The sequence below is a fragment of the Lynx rufus genome, unplaced genomic scaffold (assembly GCF_022079265.1).
Source record: "Lynx rufus isolate CCGP_SWC_20201006 ecotype Redwood Valley unplaced genomic scaffold, mLynRuf1.p SCAF_17, whole genome shotgun sequence".
Lineage (NCBI taxonomy): Eukaryota > Metazoa > Chordata > Mammalia > Carnivora > Felidae > Lynx > Lynx rufus.
Window position 1 is genome coordinate 27,339,619 of NW_025814831.1, and position 19,002 is coordinate 27,358,620.

Below are 19,002 nucleotides of genomic sequence, written 5' to 3' on the forward strand. Positions count from 1 at the left end.
CTGAATAGTGCCAGCAGTGAGGGGGTGACTGAGGGGTCCTCACTCTCTCGCAGTTGAGTGTGTGGGAGAGTGGAACAGGCAATGTCCAGGCAGGAAGCAGCCTCAGCTCAGTAACCCGACAAGAGGAAACCTTCACAGTTCAGGCATGATTATCAAACTCTTTGTGCTCTTAAAGGAGAGTAATTATAGGCATGTGAAAAAAGGGAAGCACTCCCTGAGGAACTCTTCCTCACATGCTTCCCAAGAGGCACCAGGGCCATTAAAAATTCCATGATGAAGAGGAAAAACAGCCTGGGAACAGCCAGGAGGCAATACAGCAAATTAATACACCAGCCCTCCTCGGGGAAAGCTGTGATAAAACAGGAAACACTTCTCTCTTCGCAAAATAAAATTATACCATTAATGATAACATAGTCACCACACACACACACACAAATCGTTCTAATGATGGGTGTGAAATTCCCAGGGCTGCCCAGACGCTTTGAAAGAAATCTTTTCCTACTACAAATAAAATGGAACAAGAAAAAGATAAAATTTCCATTCGAAACAGTTTTTAATACAGTCATTCACCTGCCTCTTCCCTGCCACCAACACTCTTTTAACATTCCTTCCTAGACTCCAGGCTTTATTAAATGGTGTCCAAGCTGTACAAAGCTGACCATCCAGTTCTGGATCCCATCTCATCCTTCAGCCACACTGGAGCTAGATGGCTCCTTCTCAACTGACCCCTTGCTGGGCAGGGAACTCCTCCCCACCCCAACTTCAAGGGAGTGAGAGGATGCCCTGAGGGCTCAGGATTTCATCACCCACATTTTCTAAAAATTGCTTAGAGGTCACTTGTGCTAGCCATTTCCCACAGAGCCATGATTGCCAAACTTTACGAACTAGGCACCCTCACGAGTAAAAAATTTGCACACTCTTTACGCATGTAACACATATAAACAAAATTATGTGCTGCTGGATTCTTCTATGTACAATTTGAAACAAAAAACCATTTTTTTAAGGATCAGATAGTGAATGTAAGTTTAAAAAATGTCTTCCCCTGCCCCAAACAATGCAACTCACTTTACTTCCAGTGTCCTGGGAATGACACCCAGAAGGACAAGGATAAGCTGGCATTGTCCAGACCCTCTCACCTTGTTTTCAGCAATGGTCTAAAGCAATATTTCTCTACAGCAGACTACACCGGAAGCACAGCCCAGACTGCCTTATGTTTCCAAGTCTGGCCACCAGCACCACCAGCAAGAGAACCAAGACAACGATGTGGATAATGAGATACACAAAGAGACAAAAAACTGACACCCACTCCAGCCGGGATGAGGCTTCAGAGGCAACAGGAGACCTGAGTGATAAATGCATGGATACTGATCTCAGCACAGCATGGCACGGGGTCTAGGTAACAGACGTAGAGGGAGGACGGCAAAGAATCTGCTTTCTGCATCAGACACAATACGGTGCTAGTCACAGTCTTCCCAAAGAGTAGCCACAGCCATGATTCCATTGGTATGAAGACAAAAAGCTGAAGGACTGCTTTTCTATGGACTGAAATCTTGGTCTTTCAAGCTTGAGGATCACCACCTCTAAGAAACTCCCCCTCAGCCTCTTAGAAGCCTCTCTTCTGTGCTTCCTGGAATTCTGGCACACATCTTTTACACATTTGGCGTTCCACGCTGTAGCTATCAATCTCCACACCTGACTTTCTCAAGAGAATGTAAGCTCCTGAGGGTGGTGCCTACACAAAGGGCCTGGGGCCCAGGAGGCAGTCAGCAAGTGAAGGAATGGACAACGGACAAACAGCGTGCTACTGAAGAGAGGGCCTTATGGAAGTAGTTTATTAATCGTCCCATAATTTTCCACATTTCTAGTAACACCATTTGTGAGGGTCTCTCTTTTCAAAAGACTTTTTCCACTGAAACGCCACTTCTCCAATAGAAGGTCTGGTAGTTGGTGGTAGGTTATGGTGCGGAGTTTATTAGTATAGCCCATAGTGAAGTTCTCATTGCATCCATGAAAGTATAATTTCTTGTGCCTGTACCCTAATCTTATGAACACAGCCAATTAAGAACAAATCAGGAAGAAAAAAGAAAAACAAACAAACAAACCAACAACACATCAGAACTTGGAAAGGAATTCTTTGTGCCACTAGAAATAATAAAAGTTCTACGGTTCAGCCAATTAGCTCCTCTTTTGTGCACAATAACCCTGCTAGGGGATGCTACCATTAAAACCATATTTATTTCCCATGTCACCTAACTCAAGAGAATTTATACTGAGAGGCGTAGGATTCATTCTGACAAACATACCAAATGTCTAGTAAGTGCCAGACACTGTGTTAGGTGCTGAGGATATTATCAGGGAACAAGATAAAACAAGGTCCCTACACTTTGAAGCTTATATCGTAGTGAACGAGACAGGAGAAAAAGTTGGGGGGGGGGGTGGAACCCAACAAGCAAATCATTATAGACCGTGATAAAGCTTTAGCAGAAAGAAATCGATGAGTGGAGAGTGATGGAGGTGGCCCCTTTACATAGGATGGTCTGAGAGGTCCTCCCAGAGTTGAGATGAGGAGTAGTCAACCGTGAGAAGAGGCTTAACACGGCAGTCTAGGCAAAGGGAACAAGTGTGAGGCTTCAGAGGCAGAAAAGGGTTGCTATTTGTGACGAACAAAATGGAGCTGAGCTCTCTAGCACAGCTGGACCTCTCCCCCAGGGAGGAGAAAGGAGTATATGAAAGGAAGCTGGATATGCAGGCAGAAGTCAAATTACGCAGTTTTGCAGGTCATGGCAAGGACCGGTAATAACATTCTCTGAAGATGGGGCTTTGAGCACAAGAAATATGAAATACAAGTCAGAAGACTTAGGTCACAGTTGAGACATAAATCGTATACTAGCCGTGAGATCACAGGAAAGGTACTTCAATACTGTGCCTCAGTTTCTGCATCTGTAAAACACCTACTGACCTCTAAGGTGGTTGTAAAGATCAAATTGGATGCTATACACAAACATAGTTTATAATATGAAAAGTATTATAAAAAAGGAAATGGTATTGTCTGGAAGAAAATCGTCGCTAGAAGACTATTACCTGGCAGAGCAGTGCGCTGGTGAACATCTTCGGTGAGAAGCATCAGCCAAAACATCCAAGGAGTAGAGAGGGGAGAGGGGATTAAACTGCAGGGATAAATGAGATTATTTTAGCAAAGCTTACATGAAAAAGATCTGACTCTAAAAGGTGACTTTGTTTGATCACTTTGCCCCTTTGACGGTTCGACTCTCTTGCCATATAACAGACACCACTCAATAAAGTTTTAACCACAAATCTAGCATACCTGATCCCACATACCCCCAAAAAGGCTACTCCTTGGCAAATAACAATTTTTCAAAAACCTCTAATACCTGGTAATTACTTAAATGGCAGAAGATAGCGCTTTCTATATGACATAACAGGAACTTATCTATTGATTATTGGCCCTTGTTCCCAAGAAAACTAGCATGAAACTACCTTTTTCTTTCTTTATCCTGGCCAATGTTTCCAGTAAATAACTGGTTAGCACATACCAGCTGCAGTGTAGTAGAAACAGAACTTGATTAAGAATTAGAATACCTAACACTTAATTTCAGTCTATCACTGAGTTTTCATACATTAAAAATTACATAATCTCTTTTGAGTTTTACTGTCCTCACTTGTACGAGGGGGTGCACTGCTGTCTTACCTATTTTACAGGATTACCGGGGACATAAATAAAATATTGCTTTCAGTCGGTAATTCCAGTTTCTCTTCTGTAAAACTTCTAATCATCTCAAAAGGTGGTTGTGAGGGTCAAACTTGGATATAATACATAAAAAAAGTACCTTACTTTCCATTTTCTAGCTTTATTTGGACTTTCCCTAGAATAAATAATGCCCCTCACCCCCAAATTTCAAAACTAAATATATCTTAAGACCAGAAGAACTCTGAATGGTAATTTCAAAAGAACTTAGAAAGAAGCAGGACTTTGGGCAAATCACTTAAATCTTATTTGTAAATAACAGATCTGGACTGGGTGATCAACACAGGTCCTCTTCTGCCTTTAGATCCTCCCCTGCAAACAGTGCTCGGGCTCAGGATCTCCCAAGCTGCAGTCTCTCACTGCCTTAATGACTTCTTTCTCTGCCCACAACCTGCACTGTTATTTACTTAGTATTTTCTTCATATCAATTATTTTTACTCAGCCTGCCCTTACTATGTTTCTAAGGAACAAGTTTGATATGATGATGACATTTTTTCCCATTACAAATGATAACTTAAAATAATTGTATGTCCACACACCATCTAAAAGCATCTCATGAATACACACCAGTTAGGTCTACCCCTGCTCTGGTTCATTTTGAAAGAGTGTCCTCAAGAGGAAGGTTTCAAGTCTAAACTGCACAGCAATTTAATAAGTCCTAAGTGGTCAAAACACAAAACAAAAAACACTGAGCAACAGTAAGCCTGAGATTTTTACCTACCAGTCTTTATCTACTTTATAACTAATCAAGATAAAGCAACCTCTCTTCCCCCCAAAAATCAAAAGCTTCAAACGTGAAAGGAACGCATCGATAGTCACTGTCAGTAATTTTTAAATTATGACCCTTACAAAGGCCTAGATTTGCCAAGGGCCCTCCGCAGGGGTAGCTGGGGAAAAGACTAAGCGACTACGAGGGCACGGCTCTAGGGCCTTGACCCCACTACTTCACTCACAGCAGCTCTACCTTCTTCTGTCTCCTATGTTCAGGCTTCACCATTGTACTTCTCAGCGTAGGATGCTGGTGCTGAACTAAACCATACGCAAATGAGGTTCATTCTGATTTCTTACTGCAAAGTTCAAAACTAAAATAAAAACAGGATTCCTATGAAATATACATTATAAGTAATAAACTGAAAAGCACAGTTGAACCTAAAAAGGGGAATCAGCTATAGTTCTTATCAGTGAATATCAGAAAATTTTAGAAAACAGTCCTCTATAAGAAATCAGAATAACGCAGGGAACGGGAACCTTACCTCATGCGCACAAGCAGAAATGTGAGGAAAATCAGAAGCCAATGCTTTATTCTTTCTAAAGAAAAGGAAATCAAATGATAAACTAAAGATGACAAAGAAAAGCAATCTTACCTGGTTTCGTTCTCTTTTCCCAGCTGACGGTAACCAGAAACTAAAGAGAGGGAGAGAACAACAGGAAAGAAAATAAAAGAAGTGGTTGGAAATTATAGAGGAGGAGAAGAAAAAAGGACTCTGGCATAACAAAGTGAAGACACAGAAAGAACTGGGGAAAAGAAGGAACTGTAGAAAAGAAAAGACATGGTAGATGTGCACAAACTTCTTGTGAAAAATAACTCTTCAAAGGAAAAAGTCTTGTAATGAAATGTGAAATCCTGGACCCTCTAAAAACAAACTCAAGATTATGGTGTGACACCATAATCTCAGCTGTGTGGTGACAAGAGGATCCCCAAATTCAACAAGAACGCAAACCATACCCATATCTTGCCTATTTTGTTAATTATGAATTCGACCAGGCTAATGAGTGTAGGATCATAACTAGACACTGACTTTCAAGTGTGTAGGAGACAAACAGCCAAACATGTTAGGGGACAAGGTTGTCATAAGAAAGGGAGGAATCATTTTCCTATAGCTGCACACAGGCTTTCCAGCTGCACTTACCACAGCAGTTAAGACAAAAGAGATTTCTATTTCTCTAGATAGAGGTCTAAACATGGGAAAAGCATAGGAGAGTATACAGGCAATCACCCATTTTGAACAAAAGAATTTTAAGAGACAGAAAAATGAGCTTAAAATGTAACATCTTGGAGGGGTGCTTGGGTGGCTCAGTTAGTTGAGCGTCTGACTCTTGGTTTCGGCTCAAGTCATGATCTCACGGTTCATGAGTTTGAGCTCCTCATCAGGCTCTATGCCGATAGTGCAGAGTCTGGGATTCTCGGTCTCCCTCTCTCTCTGCCCCTCCCCTGCTTTCTCCTTCTCTCCCCCTCTCAAAACTAAATAAATAAACATTTAAAAAATAGATTAAAAAAAAATAACATCCTGGAAAGAAAGAAGTAAAACTATCAGCGTTTGCAGATGACATGACACCATACACAGAAAACCCTAAGGACTCCACCAAAAAACTGTTAGAACTAATAAATGAATCCAAAGAAGCTGCAGGATACAAAATCAATATGCAGAAATCTGTTGTGTTTCTCTACACTAATAATGAACTATCAGAAAGAGAAATGAGAAAACAGTCTCATTTACAATTACATCAGAAAGAATAAAATACCCAGGACTAAATTTAATCAAGGAGGTGAAAGCCCTGTACACTGAAAACTCTAAGACACTGAGGAAAGAAACTCAAGACAACTAAATGGAAAGATACTCTGTGCTCATGGACTGGAAGGATTAACATTTTAAAATGTCCATACTACCTAAAGCAACATACAGATTCAAATTCCAATGGCATACTTCATTGAACTAGAACAAATAATTCTAAAGTTTGTATGGAACCACAAAAGACCCTGAATACCCACAGCAATCTTAAGAAAAAAGAACGAAACTGGAGGCATCACACTTCTTCATTTCAAACTATACTACAAAGCTATAATGACCAAAATAGTATGGTATGGGCATAAAAACAGACAAATAGACTAATGGAACAGAATAAACAGCCCTGAAATAAACTCACATATAGATGGTCAATTCATTTATGACAAAGGAGGCAAGAATATACAGTGGGGAAAAGACAGTCTCCTCAATAAACAATGTTGGGAAAACTGGCCACGACATACAAAGGAAGAAAACTAGACCGCTATCTTACACAATACACAAAAACTAATTTAACATGGATTAAGAATTTAATGTAGGACTTGAAAGTATAAAATTCCTAGAAGTAAACATAGGTGGTAAGCTCCTTGACATGGGTCTCTTCTGATTATTATTTTTTTATTTTTTGGATCTGAGTCCAAAGGCAAGGAAAACAAAAATAAAAATAAACAAATGCGACATCAAACTAAAAAGCTTTTGTGCAGCAAAGGAAACCATCAATAAAACCAAAAGACAACCTATTGAATGGGAGAAGATACTGAAAACCATATATCCAATAAAGAATATCCAAAATATATAAAGAACTCATATAACTCAACAACAAAAAAACCCCAAACAATCCCATTAAAAAATGGGCAGAGGAGAGTGTCCAACTCTTGGTTTTGGCTCAGGTCATGATCTCACGGTTCACGGGATTAAGCTCCACATTGGGCTCTGGACTGACAGCATGGAGGCTGCTTGGGATACTCTCTTTCCCTCTCTCCCTCTCTCTCTCTCTGCCCCTCCCCCACTCATGCATGCCCTCTTTTTCTCAAAATAAATAAAATTAAATAAAAAATAAAAATAAATAAGAAGATGGGGCGCCTGGGTGGCGCAGTCGGTTAAGCGTCCGACTTCAGCCAGGTCACGATCTCGCGGTCCGTGAGTTCGAGCCCCGCGTCAGGCTCTGGGCTGATGGCTCAGAGCCTGGAGCCTGTTTCCGATTCTGTGTCTCCCTCTCTCTCTGCCCCTCCCCTGTTCATGCTCTGTCTCTCTCTGTCCCAAAAATAAATAAACGTTGAAAAAAAAAATTAAAAAAAAAAAAATAAATAAATAAATAAATAAGAAGAAGAAAAAAAAAAAACGGGCAGAGGATGTGAACAGACATTTCTCCAAAGACATACAGGCCAATAGGCACATGAAAAGATGCTCAATATCACTCATTATCAAAGAAATGAAAATCAAGACCACAATGAGGTATCACCTCGCCTGTCAGAATGGCTATTATCAACAAAACAAATAACAAGTGCTGGAAAGGATGTAGAAAAAAGGGAATCCTTGTACACTGTTTGTGGGAAGTCAACTGGCACAGACACTGTGGAAAACAGTATGGAGATTCCTCAAAAAACTAAAAATAGAACTACCATATGATCCAGCTATTCCACTTCTGGGTATTTATCCAAACAATATGAGAACACTAACTTGAAAAGATATATACACCTCTATGTTCACTGCAGCATTATTTACAACGGCCAAGGTATGGAAACAACCTAAGTGTTCATCAATGGATGAACGGATAAAGAACATGTGGTGTATACATAAATACACACATACACAATGGAGTACTACTCAGCCATAAAAAGGAAGGAAATCTTGCCATTTGTGACAACATGGACGAACCTTGAGGGATTAGGTTAAATGAGTAAATCAGAGAAAGACAAACACTGTATGATATCACTTTTATGTGGAATCTAAAGACAAAATGAATGAATAAAACAAAACAAAACAAATTCATAGATATAGGGAATGGTAGTTACCAAGGGGAAGGGGGTTGAGGGGTGGGTGAAAGGGCTCTATTTTATGCTGATGAATGGTACCTAGATTTATGGTGATGATCACTTTGTAGCAGATACAAATACTAAATTATGATGGTGTATTCCTGAAACTTACGTAATGCTATATACCAACTTTACCTCAATGTAAATTCATTCATTCATTCATTAAAAAAAACAACATCCTAACTGGAGGCTACTTTTATAATGCAGCACCTGTACATACAAACAGCAAAGAAAGAAAAACTAGTCTCGGAAGGAAAAAAATCACTCTCATGGGTTTGGGGTGTTAGCCATGTTAACCGTGGTAAAGCACAAATCTTTAAGATCTTCTCATTCAGCTTTAAAGCTCAATTTCTAGGTTCCTCCATAAAACTTCCCTCTACCTCCTCCAAGGAACAGGCTGGGATAATAAGTAAATATATAAGCAGCACTTACTCTTTCTGCCGAGGGTCACTAATAATGTGGCCTATCCTCTCAGTACCCAAAGTACTTATGCTGGTCTCCTGAAAAGGCAAGGAAGACGAGTGTCATCTAACCATAGAAGTAAAGTATAATCTGTCATCAGGCTCACACTTTCCCACAACTGTGCCAGCAACCTCAAAGGCACATGTCAAATGTCAATCTTAAAATCTAACAGCAAGTTTATTTCTTTTTATGGGAATCTATCTTAAAAAGTGTTACATGTGATCCTAGACTTATTTTTCCCAGTGTTCCAAAAAAGTCATTATAAACCTTGTTTACTATATGTTTTAATACAGCGAGTTATTAAAGTATATGGAAATAGCACACTTAAAAAAAGAAGTCCAACAGCAGCCAATTTTTATAGGCTAGCACACCAAGCTTCTAGGCAAGTATGATTACAGCCCCAATAGCCTTCATAATGGGAAATCTACCCAGGCCTCACTGGTAACACCTACAATCTGGTGAGTAATGCATACATGTTGAAGGAATTTTAGAACTTACAAAAATTGCTACTGTGCCTTTTGTCTGTTAAGCATTATCTCTTAAAGTAAAATAGTTTGTATAAATTGGTTCTTAAATTTAGGTTTCTCAAGACTGTAATATGAAAGCTTACCCATAACACCAAAAGCAATTCAGAAACTAATCATCTCCAAAAAATTGGAAAATGGCAGAAGGCACTCACCCTTCATTTAACTTGAGTATATTTACAATGAATGTCACCACAGTACCTGGGGAAGGGTACCAATGATACACAAATAAGAGGTACCCACATATGAGTAAGTGTGAAGATGAGAACGCATAAGTCACGGGCATGACTGTCAAGAATGTGAAGCCTGTTATTCAAACACATTTGTTTCTGGGAAAACATTATGATCGCTTTTCATTTATGTGGATCGCTAGTTCATTTGTGTGGACTAGCCCAAAATATTAGGGTATGCATTTTAGCAGAACTGACTCTAGAAAAATTAATTTGAGGTCAGATTCTGGGTGGGAGTGGAGCTAAATGAAAAGGTTTCACATAGTGTATTCTTCACATTTTTCCTCCCTTAGGCACGTGCCTCCTGGTCACAGACACAGCCATAGTAGTGGGGCCAACAGAAAAGATGGGTGAAAAATGACCTATTTGTTACTGCAGAAAAATTATTAACTTAAAGTGCCGTAATGTTTAAATTTACAGTTTATTACTGTGTAAATTACAAGCAGTACTTTGCGTAATTAGCAGCTCGCTGGCAGGGAGCGGTGAATGAAACTCATTATTTATGATTATAATTTAGAAAAAGAGAAGAGAGGTGGGGGAGGGGGAGGGGGGGCAGAACAGTGACCTCTGCTAGAAATGACAAATATCCCTTTAAGGTGATGAAGATGAATGAAACAAGTAAATATTATCCTATTCATCTGAAATTCTTGGAGGCACGTCCAACAGGCCCTAGAGTTTCCTTCCAGGCAAACTAAAGGGAGCCTTCAAGACGAAATGACTTACTTCCACAAAAGAGGAAGGCTCTTATTTTACAGGAGATGAAACAAAATAAGGCAGACAGTAAGGAGAACATTACCCTTCCAGCCTAACTAATAAAAAGTAAAACCATCTCTCTGTTCCCTACTCCCAACCTCCTGCCTCCCTCTACCTCATGCACTCCTACCCTGTTAGCTGGCCCATTAAGTAAGAATAAGCTCCCAGGATAGCAAAAGCAGCATTTTATTTTCTGTAAAATAAATGAGCCAAAAGAAGAAGGTATAATTCTTCCAATAATCAAATGTCTTTCTAATGAGAGATCTGAAATTAAATTTAAAGATAAAAAATCTGAGTTCATCTGGAAATAAATAGCTTCATTCCTTTTACATAGCTAAAATCTCAGAAAACAACTCCCTATTTCCACTACAAAACAGTAGCTCCCTAAGGGTAGCCAGGCTATGGCTGTGATCACTATATACCTGGCCTGGCACAGAGCCTGACACATAGTAGGCATTCTAATTGCATGTGCAGTGAATGCAGTAATGCTCTGAAATGCCTCTCGCTCGCTCTTAGCCCACCACCATCTTCTCTAACAGGGTATGAGCCCCAGTCTTAACCTACTTTCAATCTCAAAGCTAGAGTAAAAAATGAATTTAAAAAAATTTTTAAATTTGAATTTAAAAAGATAAAACAAAAGTACAGCTGGGTTCAATTCTCTATTCTGCCACTTCTGTCTAGGTAGTATCAGGTAGAAGGCAATACCTTCTCGGTGCCCAGTGCCCAGTATAGTCCCTGGCAAGGGCAGAACAGAATAAAGGTAGATATCCCTTCCTTGTGGCCAAGGAGCTTTTAAAAATTGAGAACAGGTTTTCTTTCAGGTTTTTTGGGTTTTTTTTTAATGAATTCTAGAATAAAAGACCAAAGTTAGGATAGAAGAAGCATTCATGAATTCAGGAGGAGTTATAAAGAAGCCAAGACTATTTTAACTTCCATAATATAATAATATAAGATTAATCAAAAGAGGAGAAGAGACAAGATCAGGCCTATAGATTTACAGATAAACTGTCATGACAGTGTTTGCTCTGTCAAAATTTCTGTATGAATTAAGCTTCATCTCTTATGTGTGTATCCATTCACATCCTACATAAGGTTCTCTCTCGTGAACTTGCGAAAGATTCCAGTTGGCTTAATTTACTCCAGGGGGTACCGCAGCACCTCTGATTAGCAACAGGGTACACAAATCCTGTAGGGAATACTATCCTCCCAGTGAGCCCAGTAGACAGTGAGAGCTGTCACCTTCCCAACAAGCCTTCTTCGGCCCTTTCTGAGGCATCGAGCTGCAGCTCCAGGCAGACGATTCAAGCGAGCATGATATCCTAAAAAACAGAAGAAAGCCCTCAGAAACCGAATGCAGAAGATTCATTAGCAATGATGTGCTTCTAGCACACTACAGGCCTTCCTCCCAGGATCTTACTAGACTGACCCTAAAGCTCGTATCACTAGGCTATCCTCCAAGGATTTATTATTCCCATGCGTTTGTGGTATGATCTTAGGCGTGTCATTTACCTCTGACTTAGGCATCCTCACCTGTAAAGGAGGGATAATCACTGGCTCAATCCTGTCTCACAGAGCTCATCTGAAGACTCCATGAAACAGCACATGGAAGGTACTTTATAAACCAAAAACACTACACAAATAGAAGACATTATCAATAATTTCTAATTATAAATTAAATGCCAGTTATTATCTCAAAAACACTTTATGCCATAAAATAACAGTAAAAATAGCCTGTATAGTAAAATCTCATTTTTCTAATTACTGCATGCGTTCCACACCCAAAAAACACAACTGGAAGAGTCCACACCAAAATGTTATCTTGACACTGTCTCTGGGTATGGAATTACAGGCCATCTTAAGTTGTTCTCCCTATTCCTCTTTGTGTGTATTTTAAGTGGTCCATAAAGAACTTTCAGAAATGGTCACTGAAATATTTGATGGAAGTTGTTAAGGTAGCAAATGTATGCCTAAGCCCGGCAGTAATCTTTACCAAGAGCCCACTATTTTGAGAAGGACTTTCAATCACCCAAATTCATCTTAACAAATTGCTATAGGAGTTTATAGCTCTGAGCATAATTCTAATCACCAACAGATGCCCAACTATTACCTGATAACGGATTCCTGGGAATCTTAGAATCATAAATTTATAGAACTAAAAGAAACCTCTGAAACAGTCTGTTCAATATCACAGTGTTTTAACTAATGACCCTGAAGTCCCAAAGAAATGAAGTGATTCTGTCATAGTAACCGAGCTAGGAAGACAGTACCAGACAGTATTATCACCACAGTTCCTTCTCTCTTCCCTGGGCTCTTCCCACTCTACTTCGCTGCATCAGAAGTAAAGGAAAAGCAAAGAGAAAGGATGTATTTGTGTGAAAGCCCAAAATAAAATAATTTAAGGAAATATTTTTAAATCATCCAATTAAAAAATGTCATTATACCTTGTCTGTGAATGTTCTTACTGAAATCTGTTCTCTTCCAAGATCCAATACTTCAGGCTCCCACTGAGCACTCCATAGCTCATCGGTTTCACAGCAGGTAAGCAGCAGTGACACGCTGCTAGGCTTCCTAAATCTGGCACAAATGGCAATAGCAAGCTGAAGGAATGCCCTGCTAATAGATATCCCAAGAGTCTCCACGGGTTGGATTTATGTACGAATGGAGAACCTCAAGTTTTAAGACTCACCCTTGAATCTTCTAGAAAAATCCCTGGACTAGCTCCAAAACTCAGATAGTTAATACATGCTTAGAGGCATGAATATGCTTGCCATGATGATTCTCCCCAAAGAGAACCATAAAAGTGTGAAGTATAGTTTGGTCTCCTCAGAACTTACCTCTTTGAGCTGGTCGAGAAGGTAAAAGGAATGTGGAATCGGAAAGTTTATCCAGTCCAGAATCCATTCTTTCCACTTCAGAGCAACGATCAGGAGCCCACTTGGGCAGAAGATTAGGGACAGTGAATCCTGGGACACATTCTCCCTCATAGAACCAATCGCTTTGCTCATCATCCCCTAAAGTAAAGAGATCATAAGTTGGAATTTTAACATGCTCTATGGAAAACCAAATGCAAGGATTTCTCAGAACTATAGATTTGATGATACCTTTTAAATAATGTCAAAGTACAAAAAAACTGTTTTGAACCTTCTTCTTGATCCATATTATGATGGAAACTAGAGTACCAAACTAGTTTCACGTAAATGAAATACTGTGTTACACTGGACTACTTTTGATAGTAAAAAACTAATAAAGCTACCATTTACTAAACCCTTTCCACCCTATGAGGGTCCATGCTAAAAATCTGCAAGCATGTTATCTCTTCTAAACCCTACACTAATTCCAACTTATAAATAAGGCAACTAAAGCGAGAGAAGGCAAGGTCAAGTTAGTAAATGATGAAACCAAGATCTGAACCCAAAGCGTGACTAACTCCAAAGCCTTTAACACAAAAATAAATTGCCTCGTATGTACCATTCTGTGGTGTAAATGAACTTGGGAGTTCAAAGCCCACAAATGTTTCTTAATTCAAAACTAGCTACTCCTGAGGTATTACATTTGCATTTCTCATATTAGGTTAACAAAAAATGTGTACCCATACCTCATTTCTTTCTTGGTACCCTGACATTAATGGGACAGAAAATCATCTTGACACTAGCAATTCAAGTAACCAGGAAAAAAATAACCACAGAGACAAGCAATATAACCTCCCAAGATCTGTCAAGAAGTTATACCATTCAACCAAGGCCAAACTCGTCATTAGTGACAAAGTCAAGACTAGACCCATATAGCCAGACTCTTAGTTCAAACCTCTTTCTACTGGCTACAATGACAGCATCTCAGTTTGCAAGAGACCTTGTTCCCACCCACAAAGAGTAGTAAGACTGATAACTTCATGTCTGCCATCCCATACTCCGTTCAAAATACCAAGGATGAAGGGATTCATGACAAGAACATCTAAAGTGTTCATAATGCCTTCATTCTCTAATGTGTGCCAGATCCCAGGGAAACTGCTCAGGCCATGTTAAGCACATGAAGTATCAGATTCACGGGCCACTTACATCCATGGTAATGATAACTCTTAACTCATTGTGGAGATCTCTAAAAGGGAAAATGAAAATGCTCATAAAGAAGTTACTCAAAGTGTTCCCTTATAAAAGCATACCATCAATGGCTATTTCTCCAGAACAGTGGCCCTCAACCTTCAACGTACATCAGAACGACCAAAAACGGTTGTTAGAACACAGACTGCTGGGTCCTATCCCCAAAGTTTCTGATTCTGGTCCAAGCAGGATCAAAAATTTGCATTTCTAACAAGTTCCCTAGTGATGCTGCGCTGACTTCAGGACATTTTGAGAACTACTGCTCTAAAAGCATCTTACTAAACCAGGTGCATAGATGGATTAAAGATAGGCATTAGAATTAACAATGATTAGTTTCTCTGCATGTGAATATATTAATTCCTTTCTTATTCATAGACACTCCTTACGCCATTTATTAAAACAGTATATTTAGCTAAGATAATATTTTCTGATGACAAATGGCATCCCATAATGGCATTTTTTTTTTTAATACTCAAGCATTCACTCAAGATTTTTGACAATACAAAAAGGGCTTCACTGAACCAAAGGAAACCTTGTGAAATCATTCAGACCAGTAGTCCCCTACCCTGGGCTCCTGTGGATGCATGATGCAGCAGCTCCCCAGAAGAGTACTGCCGGAGAATAAGGAAGAGGCTGATGGGTCAGGTTCCAGAATTCCTGCTCCTCTAGAATCACGCTTTAACCAAAACAGGTTATCTGTTTCATAATCTGAGGTTCTATGTATAATTCTGTTTGAGGGAGAAAGAGGAGAATTTTCCCCTTTTCTGAGTTTCATAATAACCATTTATTAAGAGCTTACTATATGCCAGGCAATGTGTTACCTACTATAGTTGCAAATAATAAAAAAAATTCGTACCTTGAGAAAGCCTCAATGGAAAAGGCACACATCTATGAATAAAGTCATATGGTAAGCGGTAAGAAAGTACAGGGAAAGAAAGAGCAAGGGTTGGTTCTAGGAGATGATGCCTGCACAGACTGTGACATCCAGCCAGATTCCCTCCAGGAAATGTGCACACACTTAAATGCAGTAATGGAGACCTCAATAAGGTGACTATTTACAAAGGAGTAGATAGTATTAAGAGGAACCAATAAGGGATGGTGAAGCACCCTGGAGCCAGCCCGGCAGGAAGTCTTTACCTTTCCTAGACCTGAAGCAGCAAGGAGAGAGAATGGTTACTAGAGACCAGAGAGAAAGCTTAGGTTACAGAAGACTGCCAACAGGGGTGGTGGCCTTTGGCAGAGGAACACCACCACTGCCAACCAGCAGTCCAACAGAAAGGGAGCCCAAGAAAGCTACAATCCAAAGTCGCAGACTGTATTACTGTCTCCAACTCTTCGCTACCTCCCTGTGGTAACACACATCCATGCCTTCTGCCTTTACCCACAGAATTCCAGAGCCTTCCCCTTCAGGCAGAGCATACTTCCTCCTCCCACTGACATAAGGCTTGTCATATAACTCACTTGGGGTAGTAGAACATTAGCAGACATGATCCAAGCAAAAGCTTTTTTAAATATGGCTTGGTCGCCAAGCTCTGGTTTGGTCACTTAGCATTCACGTCTTCCACCAGGAAAAGTCCGTGCCAAGAACAGTCATTGCTCTTCCAGCAGAGGTCCCAGGACAGGATACACTGAGTAGATAGATACAAACCTAACTTAAAGCCTGGAGACCAGCTGAGCCCAGGTTAGATCAGCTGAGCCTGAGCCCACACGCAGCCCCATAGCAAGAAATAAGTGAGGTAAACCCCTGAAATTTTGGGGCTGTTAAACAGTATTACCATAATAAAAACTTAACAAAATTCACTCAGTCTCATTCACCTTCCTCCCTCCAATCTTCTGCTAATGCCTCCTATTGGCCAAATCCAATAAGAAATTGAGGGGGAAAAAACAACCCACTGACACAGTCCATAAATATGCCCTGGAGGGGCAAAACGAAAACCGTCTAGGTGGATGACCAACCGGTCAAGAAAAGGTGGGGATGAGATTTCTGGCAGAGACACCAGCATAAACAAAGACATGGAAGCAGGAAATGACATAGCTTTGTGCTGAGAACTCTAAGTATCCAAATATCACCAGAATGCATGAAGTTGAAGCAGAGATAGAGAGGAAAGCTAGGGCTATAGAATATTCTAAAATCTTCCACGATAAAGCAAGGAATGCTTATTAGTAAAAAGGTTTTCCGAAGGCCTGAAACTTAATCTGTCATAACAGGTCCACACTTTCTTACACCTCTGTATAATTATATATCATAATCTTCAAAAGACACATTATGATACTTCATAGAACAGTATAAAAGCAAAGAAAAAGAGCAAAATTTGTATACACTAGCTCATTCAAGCAAAGACAAAAGAATCAAGACCCTAGTTGCACCCAATCTGGGAGTATATACACACAGCCTCTAATGACACCTAGCTCCCTCAGAATCCGAAAGGGACAGAAATGTATTCACAATAACCTCCATTACAATAAGAAGCTCAGCAACCCCATCCATGCCCACAACTCTGAGGTATGGGGGAGATAACCTCCCGCAATCTCTTTCCAAAATCAGAACTCGGATCCGGAGTCTCACGGTCCCAGGATCTCTTCTCGATCAGCCTAGACATGTAGCCATTGTGTTTTTGTCCTTTGATCACTTAACCCTTGAAGAAAAATCACTGGATCCCAGAGCTAGAAGGGACTTTAGAGAGCTACAAATCCCTTATTTAGATGAAGAGAATTACAGTCCAAAGGAGCTATATGAAACTCTTATTGGAACATAGTTAGTATGGTCCTAAGCAAGTGTACCCGATAAAAACAAAGTCTCAAATGACTGTTTAAGTTGTAAAAATAAAGAACTGGTAATTAAATTATACCAGTCTTATCCACAGTGTTCTATACTGAATTTCAGAAGTCTCACCATTAGAAAGAAGATGTTTTCTAGAATATATTCATCTAGAACACTATGATCATTTATAAACAAGGTTATAAAAATAAACTCTTCCTATGTAAAAATAAGAATGTCTTAATATCCAATGAAGGAGCTAATACAGAAGGATATTTTTTGGTTCTAATTAAAAGCAACTTCCAAAAGTCCTATCCTTGACACTATCCCCCTAATCCGCTATCCCCCTAATCAATGATTCTCAAAGTCTAAACTACCTGCATGAAAATGACTGCAGGTACTTGTGAAAAATTCAGATTCCAAAAGCCATATCTAACTAGATCTATTTGATTTGTAGGACCTCCGAATGTGCAGTTTTAACAGTTCACCAGGTGGCTCTTATATGCCTTAAAGTTTGAGAACCACTGCCACAGACAACCACCATATTCTCAGTGACTTATTCCTATAATCATTCGAATCTTCCCAGAAATACTCAACCAACACCCCAAAGCTGGGATCAAGATTACCTTGCCGTCCTTCATCATTGGTAAAGAGCCCTGTGTCACTGCTGCTACACACACTGCTGGTTTCACTGAAAAGAGACAAACACAAGAGAACACATCAGATCCTGTCAAAACCAAAGCAGCGTCCATTCTTCAGGTTTTCAAATCAAAACATCCCGTTTGCCTAATTTCACTCTGGCTCATTAGCCAATCAGAAATTAAATTTCATAATTAAGCCACAGAGGAAAGCTTATTTTCCTGTAAAACAAAACCTAGGGAAACTTCCAAAACTTATACTTCTATTTCAAAATACTTAAAAAATACCAAAAGTCACTTTGTTAGGTTAGCACTGGAGAGTTATTTAGTGGGGCACCTGGGTGGCTCGGTCGGTTAAAGGTCCAACTCTTGATTTTGCCTTGATTTTGTCATGATCTCACAGTTCGTGGGATAGAGCCCACATCAGGCCTTGTGCTGACAGTGCTGACGGCACGGAGCCTGCCTGGGACTCTCTCTCCTCTCTCTTTCTCTGCCCTTCCCCCACTCACTCTCTCAAAATAAACAAACTTAAAAAAAAAAACTTATTTATTAAGGCTCACAAAACTAATCTCAACTTGGTTGGATGTATTAAACAACACAAATTTACCAATGATTTTTTTTTTTTAAATACTGTTAACTCTCGGTTTCAAATGAAACTGTCCAACTCTAAGACATGTAGCATCTCTCAAGTTTTGTTCCCATTTACAAAGCAGCAAACAAAAATCCATGAACAGGAAAAAAGTCAGTACGACCAAAGTTACATTTTCTAAATTTAATGTCTTCCCGATATGAAGTGGACACAACAAAATTCATTCTCAAAACAGAAGGTTAAAAATAAAAAGGTATAAACAAACTCCATTTGAAGCCAATGAAATACAACTTTTGCTCTGTAGACTTCTGTTCAATTTGCTTCATTTTCTGAGCTATTACTAACAATTGATTCTGCCTCTTCTGATGCTGCAATGTCTTGGGCCTAATCTCCATTAAATTTGATCTGGTTCAGGAAAAATTTCCCTATTCTTTACAATTTTAGCTATTCCCTTGATTGGGAGTGTTTCCTTCCAAACTCGCCATTTTTTTTCACCTACTCTAAAAGATGGAAGGAACCAGAGCAAGGAAGAAACATTCTTATCATACTGCATAAGCAATAGGCTTGGCAAAATCCCAGTCTACA

At 39.6% G+C, this 19,002-nt stretch overlaps 1 protein-coding gene across 4 annotated transcripts in view; it reads right to left on the reverse strand.

The window, feature by feature from the left end:
• The window catches only part of GPATCH2L (G-patch domain containing 2 like), a 57,451-nt gene that overhangs the window by 20,506 nt on the left and 17,943 nt on the right, over nucleotides 1–19,002 (reverse strand). For 3 of the 4 annotated variants that reach the window (XM_047080316.1, XM_047080315.1, XM_047080317.1), the window contains 6 exons: nucleotides 17,817–17,881; nucleotides 13,170–13,346; nucleotides 11,575–11,654; nucleotides 8,799–8,866; nucleotides 5,020–5,074; nucleotides 3,082–3,167 (listed from right to left, as the gene is read on the reverse strand). In XM_047080316.1, the coding sequence (XP_046936272.1) occupies nucleotides 3,082–3,167; nucleotides 5,020–5,074; nucleotides 8,799–8,866; nucleotides 11,575–11,654; nucleotides 13,170–13,346; nucleotides 17,817–17,881 (531 nt within the window). Of the gene's footprint in view, nucleotides 1–3,081; nucleotides 3,168–5,019; nucleotides 5,075–5,130; nucleotides 5,171–8,798; nucleotides 8,867–11,574; nucleotides 11,655–13,169; nucleotides 13,347–17,816; nucleotides 17,882–19,002 lie in introns of all 4 variants that reach the window. The other variant, XM_047080319.1, reaches the window with a different exon arrangement.